Genomic DNA, 14,713 nt, shown 5'->3' on the forward strand with positions numbered 1-14,713 from the left:
TGTTTTTGGTTTTTTTAAAAAAAGTAAATTAAGAGGTGGCTGACTCCAGTGTTTCAACAACAGCAGCGGCAGCAAAGTAAAGAACTGTTTGGTGAATTCTCCAAATTTACATAAACCTTAGTTAACATTGTTCAGTTATAATATTGTATTAATTACATTTTAAAAATACATTGTTTCACAATAAAGGTTCACTAGTTCGTGTCTGTATCTAGGAGATGTAGCAGATCTGCTGATAATGTATCTTTTTTGTTCTAGCAAGAGGTAATGCTTTCAAACTACTTGATTAACATGTTAGGATGTTTATCATTGGTAAGTTTTAAAAGCAAGATTGAGGGAGTTTTTTAAAAAACAACAACAACGCACCAGACATTTCGATGTTCTGATTGAGGAAATAAAACACCCTAATCCTCAACATTCCCATCAGTCCTAGCCAGCATGACCAGTAGTTAGGAGTGAAGGGCAATGTAATCTTTGAGGCAGCCCCTGCAAGAGCATCTGCCTGGGTAGTGGTGTCTGCAACAAAAGTGAGGTGGAGGCTGAATCCAGCAACTTACCTGTAATTGATGAAGCTCATCATCATGGGTTATACAGCACTGCCTTGTGTTGAGGCAGAATACAATGGTACCTCTGGTTGCGAATGGGATCCATTCCGGAGTCCCGTTCGCAACATGAAAAGAGTGCGACCTGCACACAGGTTGCGATTCGCAGCTTCTGCGCATGCGTGTGGCGTCATTTTGCGCTTCTGCGCATGCACAAGTGGCGAAACCTGGAAGTAACCCTTTCCTGTACTTCTGGGTCGCCGCGGGACGCAACCTGAAAGAACGTAACATGAAGCGGACGTAACATGAGGTATGACTGTAGTGTCCAATAGGAAACTAGTTTGCTCACCAAAGGAAGTTCATTTTTCTGCCTTTGTGGGTGGGGTGCAGCAACATCTGGAGAGCCACAGGTTCCCCACCCCTGCCATAATCCAGCCAAGTTTGACATGTTTGGAGGAATGTATACCATGCTAAATGACGGTTAGGTTATTGTATTTTATGCTGTCTTTTTAAAATACTCATGTCCCCATTATGAGCTGTGCTAGAATTAGCATTTCTGTGTTCAACTTTGGATATAAAGTTGTACTTTGGAAACTATAAGTGGCACCCAGTGCTAGTCCTACTTAGAGTAGACCCATTGAAATGAACAGACATGGGCAATAGGCCATCTGCATTTTGAGAAGATGACTTTCAGTCAGTAAACGTGCTGCCAGTGCAATCTCTATACTTTGTGTCTATTGTGGAATAAATTATTTAAAGATAGGAACCTATCTGCCAGAATTAAGAGAGAAGCAAAATCACAAGATATGGCTTTCTACTAACATGCATTCTTGGGCTGAAATAAGTTTAATGAGTAGCAACTTGAACTTTAATCAGTTGAGAGAAACTGAATGCTGAAAGAATAATCTTCTTACCGCTGTTGTGTATTGACATGTTTGAAAATCATATGTTTCCGGCTATTTCAGATTAACTATTAGTGCTGCTATGCAGGATTCTTCAAGGTTTTGTTTGTTTGTTTTGTTCAAATACAGTTTGTGTTGATAGGTAGTAAAAAAACCCTAAAAACTTAAGATTTAAAAAATTCAGATTCATAGGTGTCACCATCATATTTTTAGGCACCTGCAAAATATTTAGTCCACACCTTAAGACGTTTGACTAAAGCCTACAAATTATAGAGGAGACAATTTCCCATTTGTCCCCAACCCAGTGGTTATAGCAAAAGCTATAAATGCATTTGAAAAATACACATCCAGGCATTTTGGCCAGTTGTGAATCCTGTGTGTTTGCCAAAATTTCCTTTGTTAGTATTAACTTTCAATGCCAACCTTGTGTGTTTGTATGTGGTGAATCTTTATAGCTGAGCAGAGTGTGACTCTCAGACATTTTATATGTTCCTCAGGGTACTGAAATTCGGAGAAAAAAATACTGATTTTTGGCAGATACCCTAGAAAATGCTAGTTATTTCTGACTAGCACTGTTTAGCAAGGTTTCCTGAATTAAGAGTTGCACTTACTATACTTGAAAGAACTGTTTATATCAGTGGCTGCTAGTTTTGTACTCAGGAGTATTAAGTGGAAGTTGAAAAGAGAAGGAGGGGGGAAACTTGATTGAAATTGCTAATTGGATCTCCATTCCTCCATATATCAATCCAAGTATTTATGACTGAACTAGGATATAGTTCAGGGGTCTGCAACCTTTAAGACAAAAAGAGCCACTTGGACCCGTTTCCGAAGGGAAAAAAAAACTGGGAGCTGCAAAACTCGTCATTATAAAAATAACTTTTTTGTCACTTTTTATTATTATTTCTTTGTTTGACCCCTCAGAATTACTCCTCCTCATAGAAATAAACGTTAAATTAACAAATTACCTTTTTGGGTGTGTGTGTGTTCTTCACTCCCCTCAAAACAGTGACCAGCGTACATGCCCCCTTTCAATGCAGTGACCAGCGTACATGCCCCTTACAATGTAGCGGACGGGCGGGCGGGAAGGTGACGTCGGGACGGGGCGTGACTAACGCACGCCCCGCCCCCATGCGACGTCACAGCCAGTACAGCACCCGCCACAGTGGGGAGTGTTGGGGCGCACAGTGCGCCTCCTCCCCTCGCTAGTATCCGCCCCGGAGCCGCGGCAAAGGTGTAAAAGAGCCACATGCGGCTCCGGAGCCGCAGGTTGCAGACCCCTGATATAGTTGTTTGTCCTACAGATTGTGGGTTCTGAATGTTGAAGGATGACAGAAGACCCAACTGACTTTAGGGCTTCCTTGGAGAGAGGAAGACTTACTCTATTGTTGAGAATACACTTCTACACTCTTCTTCTGCTGTTGCTAGTAGAAATAGGTTTTGACCCTTTGTGGTTGGTTTTCACCATAAAGGCTTGCTGAAATCCATAATAACTCTTGTTTGCAATATGTGATTGCATTTGATGCACTATTGTCTTTTGAAACATGAAGATGATTGAACTACTTTAACTTAGGAAAGCCAGTTAATTATCTAACCAGCTTTACTTAGTTTAAAAAAGGTTGTCTACCCCAGATTAGAGCAATGAAATTTACGGTTTGGGGGGAACTTAACACACACATTACAGCAGTTCTTAAAGAGGTAATCTTTTGTAAGTATCAGATCTCACATTGAACTGCTTTAATATTGACAAATGTCCCTCAAACTGCAGATTTCATTGCTCTAAGCAAGGAGCAAACAACCTGGTGTCCTCCAAATGTGCTGGACTACAACTTCCATTATCCTGGGCCATTGAAGCTGGCTGTGGCTGATGGGAGTTGGAGTCCAGAGCATCTGCAAGGTGCTGGGCTGCCTACCCCTGCTCTAATCTGTGCACGGCTGCTGCTATTTGGAAATTTAGAAAACTTGTTCATTGGATTAGTGTTACGTATGAAGAAGTTACAAATAAAACTATCATGGTAAAATAGGCCTGAGTCAATTGAATTTTATTGATGTTCAGTTATATTATTTAGTTATAGATGTTTCCTCTCTTTTTTGTGAGTAGATCTTTGCAGCTTCACAGCTTACCTGTGAAAGTAGATGAGCCTGAGAGAGAGCAACTTGATCACCTTTTAAAATTATCCCTCTGCTGCTAGAATTAGACCTAAAATGAGTCTCTAATACAAGGCTTTTTGGAGTTGGGATGGGGTTTTTTTGGTATGGGGGTCACAGCTGGAGGGGGAAATGGTTAGCCCTCACCTTCCCAGCTGTGACCCGCCCCCCAATTCCCCCATGCTTCAGTCAGCCTTGAAAAAAGCCTTGCATTTGACTGCAATATAGAGTGGAGGAGTAGGGTGAAGTGGGGAGCCTGGGCACATGCTTAGTGCAGATGCTTAGTTGGCAACTCATAAACTTGACAATGAGTACTTTGGAGCACCTTTAATAAAACAATTGCTCAAGTAAACTCTAAACGGTTTGCGTTTTTTTGGCTTAGTTCCATATCTTGATAATTCCCATTGTTTGTGTATCATGGTGACTTGTAACATTTTCAAAAAATAGAATACTTGTCTTATAAGCTTCTCTTTTTATTTGCATTTTTTCTTGATTCTGAAACTTTTGGAAAGCTTTGCATGTTTTCACTTATGGTGAAGTGGACCACATAGTGAAAAGGAAGAAAATTTGTTTTCTGAACAATGTGATATGTAACCTGTGTGCTTTTTAAAATTAACTTGGGAAAAGAACTCCTAGAAGAACATTGTAGACATTCCATAAATATAGCTAGTTAACTCAAGAGAAGTCTGCTTTTTCATCAGAAGGAAGCAGTTAGATGCACTAGTTCTTGCTTGAGAAAGGGAGAACTGTGGGTTCTTGTGGAGTAGACAAGAAACAACCAACACTAACTTGGCCAGAATTGTTTGCATTCTGTATCCTGTGGCTATGGGACGCGGGTGGCGCTGTGGGTAAATCCTCAGCACCTAGGACTTGCCGATCGCATGGTCGGCGGTTCGAATCCCCGCGGCGGGGTGCGCTCCCGTCGTTCGGTCCCAGCGCCTGCCAACCTAGCAGTTCGAAAGCACCTCCGGGTGCAAGTAGATAAATAGGGACCGCTTACCAGCGGGAAGGTAAACAGCGTTCCGTGTGCTGTGCTGGCTCGCCAGATGCAGCTTGTCATGCTTGCCACGTGACCCGGACGTGTCTGCGGACAGCGCTGGCTCCCGGCCTATAGAGTGAGATGAGCGCACAACCCTAGAGTCTGGCAAGACTGGCCCATACTGGCAGGGGTACCTTTACCTTTATCCTGTGGCTACAGCATCTCTGGATGTGTGTGTGTGTGGCTAACCATTTATATTTATCCCAGAGCCTGATGTGGGTGACTTCCATGCTCTTTACGCTCAACTTCTCTGCAATTTTTAATGCTGATAATCGGGTATAGACTAAACCAGGGATGGGGAACCTCTTACCCTCCAAATGTTGGATTCCAGCTCCCACTAGCCCCAGCTTGTATAGCCAATGGCCAAGTAGGATGGAGCTGTGGTCCAGCAAACATTTTGAGGGTTCAACTGATGTTACACTGGCACAAAATTTATAGTAGGTCCCATTCCCTCTCCTTCAATCCTTTCATCACACCATTTCCAGGGAAGTGTTCCTGCAGACATGCAATAGGCATAAAAGCTGGCATATATTTATTTAACTTATTTCCAAACTACAGTTTGTATAATTACCTGGAACATAGCCAAGCTTTGAGTTACTGCTCAGAAATGTGATGTAAAAAAATGGCTAATCACCCATTCCTCATAGGGATGACACTTCTTACTGGAAGAATCAGGCAGGGTCCTCAAAAGCCATTTGCCTAGGAAATGGCTGCCTTGGTCTGAACAGTCATAAAGGTTGGATAGTTGGTATAGGGTTCCCCGTATACTCTGAAACTCTCTGCCCATTGATACGTGGGGTGACACCTTTGCTGCATTGTTCGAATCCCCGCGACGGGCTGAGCTCCGGTTGCTCGGTCCCTGCTCCTGCCAACCTAGCAGTTCGAAAGCACGTCAAAGTGCAAGTAGATAAATAGGTACTGCTCCGGCGGGAAGGTAAATGGTGTTTCTGTGCGCTGCTCTGGTTCGCCAGAAGCAGCTTAGTCATGCTGGCCACATGACCCGGAAGCTGTATGCTGGCTCCCTTGGCCAATAAAGCAAGATGAGCACCGCAACCCCAGAGTCAGCCATGACTGGACCTAATGGTCAGGGGTCCCTTTACCTTTAAAAGCTTTTACTTTTTTTGGGGGGGGGGGAGTAGATCAGCTTGTTTTTACCATTTTTATTTGTATTTTTAAGGTGTGCTTAGATGTTTTGATGGTTTAGTGGCACGCAAATCTGGTTAAATAAAAAAACAGAAGGAAGTCCTGTTGAAATCTGTGAGACCAAAGACACAACTACACTTACCCAGCAAAGATAGGTTTCCAAGTGTGGATGTCTGGATGGGGGGCAGTTGTGGGTTACCTGTTAACCCCAGGATTGCCTCCTCTCAACCCACACCTCCTGCACAGCCTGCTTTTTATCTCAGAGCTTGAAAAAAATAAGATGAAAAAAATAAGATGAACAGTGGAAGGAGTTGCAGAGATGAATCTTGGAGCGACAAAAGTATTAAAAGAGCCCCTCCTGCCAGCTAGTATCCTGCCTGCCAGTATTTATCTGCAAATGCTTCGCCTCAGCATAGCATTTTGAGGCAAACACTAGTTTGTACATTTCCTTTTCACTTTATGAGTTGTAGTTCTGCTCTTATAAGTGATTTTAAATTGGTTGAGACTGTTATCCTTACCAGACTTGGGCTGTAATCCAAAGCATACGTAATGTGGATGCAAGTCCCATTGAACACAGTTGGACTTACTTTCAAGTATGCATGTACAGGATTGGTGTTAAATATTACGACTGAGACACTGTTCTTATTTTAGTCATATTACTGTGTAATTATTCTAACTCATCTCTCTCTTCTTTTTCAGCCTTCATGAAGAAATCATTGATTTCTACAAGTACATGTCACCCAGACCTGAAGAAGAAAGAATGCGAATGGAGGTGGTGAATAGGATAGAAAACGTTATAAAGGGTCTATGGCCCAATGCTGATGTAAGGTTAACAAAATTCTGTTGTACTTTACTATTTTAAATATTTCTATGTCTGCTTGATGATTGGGATGTCCCCCCCCCAAAAAAATCCACAATTCCAGAACTAGAAAATGTAAGCCCTAGAATGAAAAATATGTAAATGAGGAAAATATGAACAATTTCAACCTCAGTTGATATTAAGGTTATGATTTGTTGTGCAATTATTCTCAGACTCCGTGTGTTAGGAGCATATTAGAAGAAAGAACAAATTCCTGTACTGAATGAAATATCACTGGAGATTGGAAGCTCCAGCAGCCAAAGTTTAGCAGCAAGACTGATGCCTGGTGTTTTTGTGTACTAGGGGTTGTGGGGTCCGCAAATCACCCCTTACATTCCATTTCACCACTTGCATGCAGCAGTTGCCTTCAACTGCGTAGAAGGAAAGGGAGCTAAAGGTAAAGGGAAGAGAGGTAGATATGCTCCAAAATAATTGTAAAACAAACAAGCTGCTGAATTTTGGCTATGATGAGCTTTGGATTTTATTCTGTTGCTGCATAAATTCTGTGACTTAAGTGATTTGCAAAAGAGTAACATGTAAGCAAAACTTGGGGGACTGTTTAATATGTCCTTTACATAAGGTAGTGAAAGCATTCTCTGAAAGCTGGTTGAGAAATTAATTTAGTTGCTTACTGGCTTAACAGACAAGCCATCTTCGCTGGCAGGAAGAGCACCTGTACAAAACCTGCCTGCCCCTTCCCTCTACTCATTCCTAAACCCATACTTTTCCTGTTAACTTGATCCAGTCATACTTGCCGTCCACATCTGGACTGAAATGAAAACACTGCAGTCTTATATTCCATAGAAATATTTCCTGTGGCTGCACAATTCATAGAAAGCTCTTGAACCCTGCCTCCTTTTTGGGGAAGAGGTTTTCTTTCTTTCTTTAAGGAGTTTGCGTACACTCGGTGTGTTTAAGAAAAAAGATAAAACAGGATCGATGGCATTAAGCAAGCATTTATTAAAACTATGCCTTTATTTATAGAAGCCAGCAATTGTGTCATTTGCTCTATTGCTCCAGGGAATGTGCTTAGACGGAAACATTCCTAGTAAGTGAGAACTGTTCTTGGCATCAGCTGGGCTCCACCATAAGAGTGGCTGAGAGAGGCTTTAATTATCCTGGGGTTGGGACGACAGCACAGCTGACATGAAGAGGAAACATGTTAGATTGGTTTTGAAAAAGAAAGTAAACCTTGTTAAAAAGAACAAACAGTACACCATCGCATTTTAAAACTCTAAATTGTCCTTAGCATGACGCCATGCAGTTTCCTGCATAGGAAGCCTGGCGCATGCTTACAAACACTGTTATTAAATGTGGGGTGGCTAGGAGGGTGTGCACATGCCAAAAATCTTTCGGCACCTATCACAGGGACTCTCCCATGTCCACCAAGGAGCCTTGGATCAGGAGCGCAGCTAGAGTTATGCCTGGATTTGCATCACAGAGTCCTCATAACTTAAAGGGCTTTCTAATCTCTGCACACTAGTATTTACACTAAATCCAGGATCAGTCTTATCACTGATCATTTCTATATAGCTGGTTCCATTGAAAGAGAGTTTCAATTATAAGGTGACCCAGGGTCCTCAAAGCTGAGCAGAATTATCTCTCTCAGATAAAACCTTGTGTTGTTTTGACCACATTGACTTCACATTGTGTATTGCGTAATTACGATAAGAGTGTGTGAAAGTTCAGTACAGGAAAACCTGCTGTAGGAAAGAGTTTGCCCTCTGAAAACTGACCGGAGGAGCCATAGCTCAGTGGTTCAGGTCATGTTTTGCATGGAGGAGGCCTGTGGTTCAATCCTTGATGCCTCCAGTAGCAAGAATCTGGTAGAAGGTAAAAGATTTCTCATTGCCTAAAATCCAAGAGAGCCACTGCCAGTCAGAATAGACGATATTGGGCTAGATGGGCAAATAATTCTGGCTTAGTAAAAGGCAGCTTCCTATGTCTCTAAAGATATTGGCTTGCAGGGCAAAGGGAGAGCTACCTGGGGGAGTTGTGCAAGATGGATGGATCCTGGCTCGCTTTGTCTGTTTCAGTAGAAGGAAGCTTCATAAGTTGATTTGGAAAATACTGTGCTCCATAAAAACAAAGGTTGAATACGCTTTACAAATCCTGCGGGAAAGGAGTGGGACATACGACTGGCTATTTGGATCCCGAAAACCAGTGGGATCAAAATAATCCTGAAGGTCACTTCAGGTTCTGCAGAAAAACTTGTGTGCTGCTGCGGCCTCCCCCAAAGAGCACATCTTGTCGATTTAAATTGTAGTTTGGAGAACCTGCAGTTACTGTGATTTGTTTGTGCTGGAGCTGTTTTCACACTGTGTGTGTGTAGTGACTGTGTTTTCTCTGTTCTGCACAGCTCAGCATGATGATGACACAAAATGTCTAGTTAGCCAATCTGTTTGAAGAGAGCTGTTTAATTATGGCACATGAAGGATATAATTGAAATTCATAATTTTCTTACAAATAGATGGCAGTAGGTACATTGTAGAAGGCTGGCATAACCTGATCAGACTATTTGCCTACCTCAGTTTTGTCAATTGTTGGCACCAGGTGCCAGCTCTCAGGCACCTGATATTTTTATTTAATTGAACCTGGAACCTCCTTCATGCAAAGCAAATGCTCTCACTGAGCTTTGGCTTCTTCCCATTTGTCCATGGGGGGTGGGGTGGATAAAGCTATACTCATCTCATTTTCCAAGTGTGGTTGAGAGCTGACTTTTTCTTAATATGGGCCCCATCTATGCTATCTAAAGCAGTACCATACCAGTTTAAACCAAATAATCCTAGGAAATGTAGTTTGATAAGGGCACTGAGAATTGTTAGGCGACACATTCACCTTCCAAGAGTCCCAGTTCTCAGAGTGATTTAACAACCAGTGACTCTTCCCAAGGAAATTGAGGGAATTGGAGCGCTAACAGCTCGTGGCACCTTCACCCAACCACAGTTCCAAGGATTGTGAGGCAAGCAATGAGTGTTTAAAGTGGTATGACGCTGCTTTAAATGTGTACTGCAGATGGGGCCATAAACAGAAACTAGGTTTTGAGTTGTAAAGGCACCAAGAGGAGTAGTTTATGTCCCCCTCCACTTTCAATTATTTTTGTAAGGGTTTGTAAGTTTTAAAAATTGAGTATAGTGTCACTGTTCTCAATCATTACAATTCAAGTGGTATTTGGAATATAACAGTTATCTAGTTTTGAAATAATTTTGTTAAAGTGCCTACTTAATAACATTACTTTTTAGAATTAGCAATTAGCTGCTATGGTGTTGAATATTCAGAGTTCAAACTCATGTCCTATATTATTCTTCAAGCTTTTCCAAAGTCTGCCAGTTGAGGGCAGCCACATTCAATGTTAATATTTTCTTCATATGTTTTTGGTGAAGGATTTTAACTTCCTACTTGAATGTTTTTTTCCAGGTACAGATATTTGGAAGTTTTAAGACTGGTTTATATCTACCTACTAGGTTAGTATTCTTTAATTGCCCCTTATTCTTACACTGAACATCCCATTTTTACTTCCCTGCTTATATTTAACTTGTAAGTCATACTGAAATTGCATAACAGCTGTTTTGATGTTATGGAGATGAAAAGTTATATAATTTCACCGGAAAGCAAATTTGAAGTTCAAGGGAGTCAAAGTTGCTGTCAACATCACTTTCCCTTTACTGACCTGGCTGTTGACAGAAGATAGTCTTGCACATTTATAAATTATTGTTTCTAATTATGTATTTCCAACCTTTACCAATGGAAATCTGGCCAATGTGACTTGCAAGTACAGTCAGAATACAATAATAAAACCGCAGTAAGATTTATTGAAGCTCATCAGAATACAGGAGAAGAGAGTCTAGCTGGAGCAGACACCCGGTTTATCTTTTGTCTAGTTCCCTCAATCTCCTGTTCGTTTCAGCAGGACATTTTGTGATCCTGTGGAGAGGAGAAGGGACAGTCTACTTGGAGTAGGCATTGGTTGGTATATTTGCATGCCTCCCTTACTGTCTCTCACTCCTTTCCACAGGGCAGCTTGTGTCAGGCAATGCCCTGAGTAGACACTTCAGAGACAGCTGCTTGAACTGTCATTTAGTATTTGACCTAGATGATGCTGTGCAATAAAATACCTACCTGCTTACTTACCTGGCCACCTACTGTGTTCTAACACCGGGCTGGTGATGCATTTAAGCTGGACGATTAACTGATTTATAGATGCTTCTAACCCACATTTCAACCGTAAAACTCCTTGGGGCGGTTTAAAGTTAAGAAACACAATAATAATAAATTTCAAAAACAAACAATGACAGCGGTGTCAGAAAAGAATCAACACAGGGTAGAAGTAGCAAAATGAAACCATTAAAAGCCATGGGTGTGAGTTAAAAGCTCAAGTAGGTAGGATGTACTCAGCCTGGTATTTTAATGGTAACAGTGAAGGCTCCAGGCAAAGCTCCCACGGAGGGAATTCCAAAGATGGGAAGCTGCCATAGAAAGGGCCCTTTCCTGCAGTAGATACTCGCTTTGTATCTGAAGACAGGGGAATTTGGAGAATGACCCAAGAAGGTTCACTTGGGTCATGATGGTATTTCAGGTACTTGCTCCCAGATTCTGTAGGATGGCACAGGGGGTGGGTTATCTATGTTGGAGATATTTGTGTCATGCTGTGCCTTTGCTGTGGTTATGATTTTGTACATTCCCCTGCACATTTAGTTATATCGCCTCTGTGGCTGTGGTTCAGGGAGTCATAGTGTGTTTCCCGCCCCACCCTATCTTGGATCCTGCAGCTGAGAAACACTCTGTTCCTACAAATTTCACCATAACCTGTGAGCTGGGAGATATTTGCCTGAGAGACTTGGGGACTTCAGAGCCATAAGCCACCAAACTGCCAGGGATATTAGTTTGTATATTAGGAGGTGGCCATAGAGTGTTGTTTCTTGAACTCTCACTGCCAAGAAAAGTGTTTTTTGAGTCACTTCTGTTCACTTCAGAAATACATGGCATGAACAGGATTTTAGATCCCTGCCCTAGAAAAGCTTTGTGTCAAATTTAATCACAGTTCTGTGATTAAAAAGAAAGGTCTTTCTGAATTTACTTCATAGAGAATCGTCTGTTAATTTGCTGCCTCTTAATTTCAGTGATATAGACTTAGTTGTGTTTGGGAAATGGGAGACGCTGCCGCTTTGGACCCTGGAAGAGGCTCTCAGGAAACACAACGTGGCAGATGAAGGTTCAGTAAAGGTTTTGGACAAAGCAACTGTAAGTTTTCTCGCTCTCTCTCTATGCTTTACTAAAATTGGGTATTCTTTAACAAATAGAAAAAGAAAAAAAGAAATACACTAAAGGACCTTTGTACTGTACAGCTGCCCTTGATCTCTGAAAGTTGCAAGCCGCATCAGTAAATTATTGTTGATTGCTGTTGCTTTTTAAATTCTCTGTATCTGTTAGAAGTGGGTCCTCACACATGCAAATAAGCCCAAAAGATCAAGGAAGGGGCAATAGAGTAAGAATGGGCTTGGTAAGGAAGGTTCTCCTCCTCAGCAAAACAACTATGGGGGAGACTGAAGAACACAAACCATGAATCTTTTTCATGGGCACAGTTACTGCAAATGTTGCCAGTGTGACACTTTGCAGTATCCTTTTAAAAGAAGTCTTCCTTGCTTTATTGCTGTTCTTGTGCCAGAATCCAGAGAACCACACAACTGGTTGTGCATGCCCAAAGGAGCTTTGGGTTTGCATTTCCCAACATCATTCTGCACAGCGAAAGGACTGCCAAAACCAGTTTGGGAACACCGCATTGGGGGTTGTTGTCATTGGTGGTCTGCAGTTCAAAGAAAAAGTCTGGTTTCAAAGGGCATCCTCAAGCCTCTGGTCCCAAGTATTGATGCATCCTGGTCTCAGTAAACAGTTAGCCAAATAATCTAGACTTAAAAAAAAAAATTAGAGACGAATTTCAAATCCTTGATGTACTTTAGCGCTATGAATTTGAGTCTAGTTGCTATTGCTTTTTTCAATGATATTTCCTCGAATCCTTACATGTGAATTCAGCTCCTGATGATAAAGCCACATTTTCTTTCTGAAGTAACATGAGAAGCACCTCTGGGAGGTGAATGGCTTGCTTCTTATGTCAGGCCTTACGTGAAGAATAGCTTTATTCTGTGGCCTCCTATCTCCCCCTGCTGCCTGTTCATGACTGAAAAGCAACTGCTTTGTGATTGGAGTACTATTGCATCCCTCCATGGTTGTATAAAGGACCTCTTGTATGTAGCAAAGGCTGAGCTCTGTGAAGATTGTTTTGTTTTAAGTGTGTGCTGTCCTTGTCTAACACTAAGCGTATAGGAGAAAGAGAGTTCACTCTTTGAGATAAATATGTTGTTTTGCTTTTTCCTCAGGTCCCTATAATTAAACTGACTGATTCCTTCACTGAAGTAAAGGTTGATATCAGTTTTAATGTACAGAATGGGGTAAAAGCTGCTCTTCTCATCAGAGATTTTATCAAGGTTAGTTGATACATGGAAACATCAAAGAAGCATTTCAGTAAAACGCGTTGCAAACTTTGTATGAGAAATTGGGTGAGCAAAAACAGAAATCCACAGCGCCTTCTGGTGTGACAGTGTTAGAATGCATAAACAACACGTATAAAGTGCTTTTTCTTTGCCAGTGTAGCTGAGGCCACGGCTAAGCTTCAAGAGGTGTAGGCAACAGATTTGAGGCACGTTCTTGAAAATTCAAGTTGTTTCTCCTCTCTCAATTTCTTAAAAAATACATTGTATTTCTGATGGTCTCCATATGTTGTTGGACTCCTTTCCCCCCATCAGCCTCAGCAAGCCTGGCCAGTGGTTGGCATTGATGAAACTGTGCAGTCCAATAAAATCTGGAGAGCATGCCAACCGTGTTTAAAAGAGTGAAAACAATGAAACAATTGAGAGGGCCAAAGCATTTATATAGGGTATCTCCAATGGTAGATTTGCTCTAGTAGAAGCTCTTGCAATCTGCCTTCCTTTTTCCAGGCCTTACTACATCATGTTGTCTCCCAAAAGCTTCTCCTGATTGTTTGAGAGTTCTCTGGTACTGTGTGATCTGTATTTTGGTGAAAAAGAAGCCTTAAAATGGGAAATGGACTTAATCAGAGCCTGTGAGAAGATGTATGGAAGGGATGGTGGTCCTGGGGTCAGACCTGGCCTACCCATGAGGCGGGTGAAGCAGCCACCTCAGGCGGCAAAAGCTCAAGCAGTTGCACCCCATCCACCCCAGCCTTTTTGCTGCCACCGGAACACTCCCCCGCCGCACAGTTTTGGGAAGAGGGAGGTGTTCTGGTGCATGACATTGCTGCTTGTCTTCCCCACCCAGGGAAACACCCCCTCATCTCAATGAGTTTTGGTAACGGGGCATTCTGACAGCAGAAGAAGTGTTGGGATGGGCGGGGTGGCAGCAGCAGGGGGCAGGAGGTGGCACATTTCTGTTTCGCCTCAGGTGGTGAAACGGGACGGGCAGTGCTGCAACTACAGCCAAGTTGAACCTGCCTGCATGCCAAGGCTATTGACAAAAGAACAGAAATGGAAGTGTTAGCTTTTTGTTTGCCAAAGTGGTCCTTAACGCTCTGGGGCCAGTAAGAAGGGTAGTAGAGTCCTACGAGAGGGGCAGGTGGGGCTTGTCAGCCTGGGAAAGTAGCCCATCTAGGAGAAGGACAGCTCAGATCCTAAACCTCCACTGCCTTGTGGGATATATTCGGGAGAAGAAAATGCTAAGGAGTAGACCCTCCACAAATCTGGAGTAGAGTCCCTAAGAAGTTTGAATGGCACCTTGTACACCTCCTTCCAGCAACACATGCAGCTAAGCTGGTGCCAAATGTATTGCTCTGCTTTCGTTTGGACCACATCAGTGAGGCTGAGAGGGGCTTCTTATCATCTGGGCTGCCTAGCACCTCCTTACACACTGCTCAAGCCTGCGTCCTGGGGAGGTCACACCGGTGCTGCTAATGCAGTGGTTTGACTTCAACCCCGGAGGCACACTCCATTGTCTCCCAAGACAGAACACCTGACCCTGAATGGTGTTGCTCCTTGTTTTTAATTATTTTATCACTAGATGGCACCAGAGGATTATG

At 42.4% G+C, this 14,713-nt stretch overlaps 1 protein-coding gene across 2 annotated transcripts in view; it reads left to right on the plus strand.

The window, feature by feature from the left end:
• The window catches only part of TENT4B (terminal nucleotidyltransferase 4B), a 48,293-nt gene that overhangs the window by 20,758 nt on the left and 12,822 nt on the right, over nt 1–14,713 (plus strand). For both annotated transcript variants that reach the window (XM_083451870.1, XM_083451869.1), the window contains exons 2-5: nt 6,468–6,591; nt 10,045–10,091; nt 11,748–11,868; nt 13,002–13,109. In XM_083451870.1, the coding sequence (XP_083307996.1) occupies nt 6,468–6,591; nt 10,045–10,091; nt 11,748–11,868; nt 13,002–13,109 (400 nt within the window). The remainder of the gene's footprint in view (nt 1–6,467; nt 6,592–10,044; nt 10,092–11,747; nt 11,869–13,001; nt 13,110–14,713) is intronic.

This window comes from Podarcis tiliguerta (genome assembly GCF_965153285.1).
Source record: "Podarcis tiliguerta genome assembly, chromosome: 8".
NCBI lineage: Eukaryota > Metazoa > Chordata > Lepidosauria > Squamata > Lacertidae > Podarcis > Podarcis tiliguerta.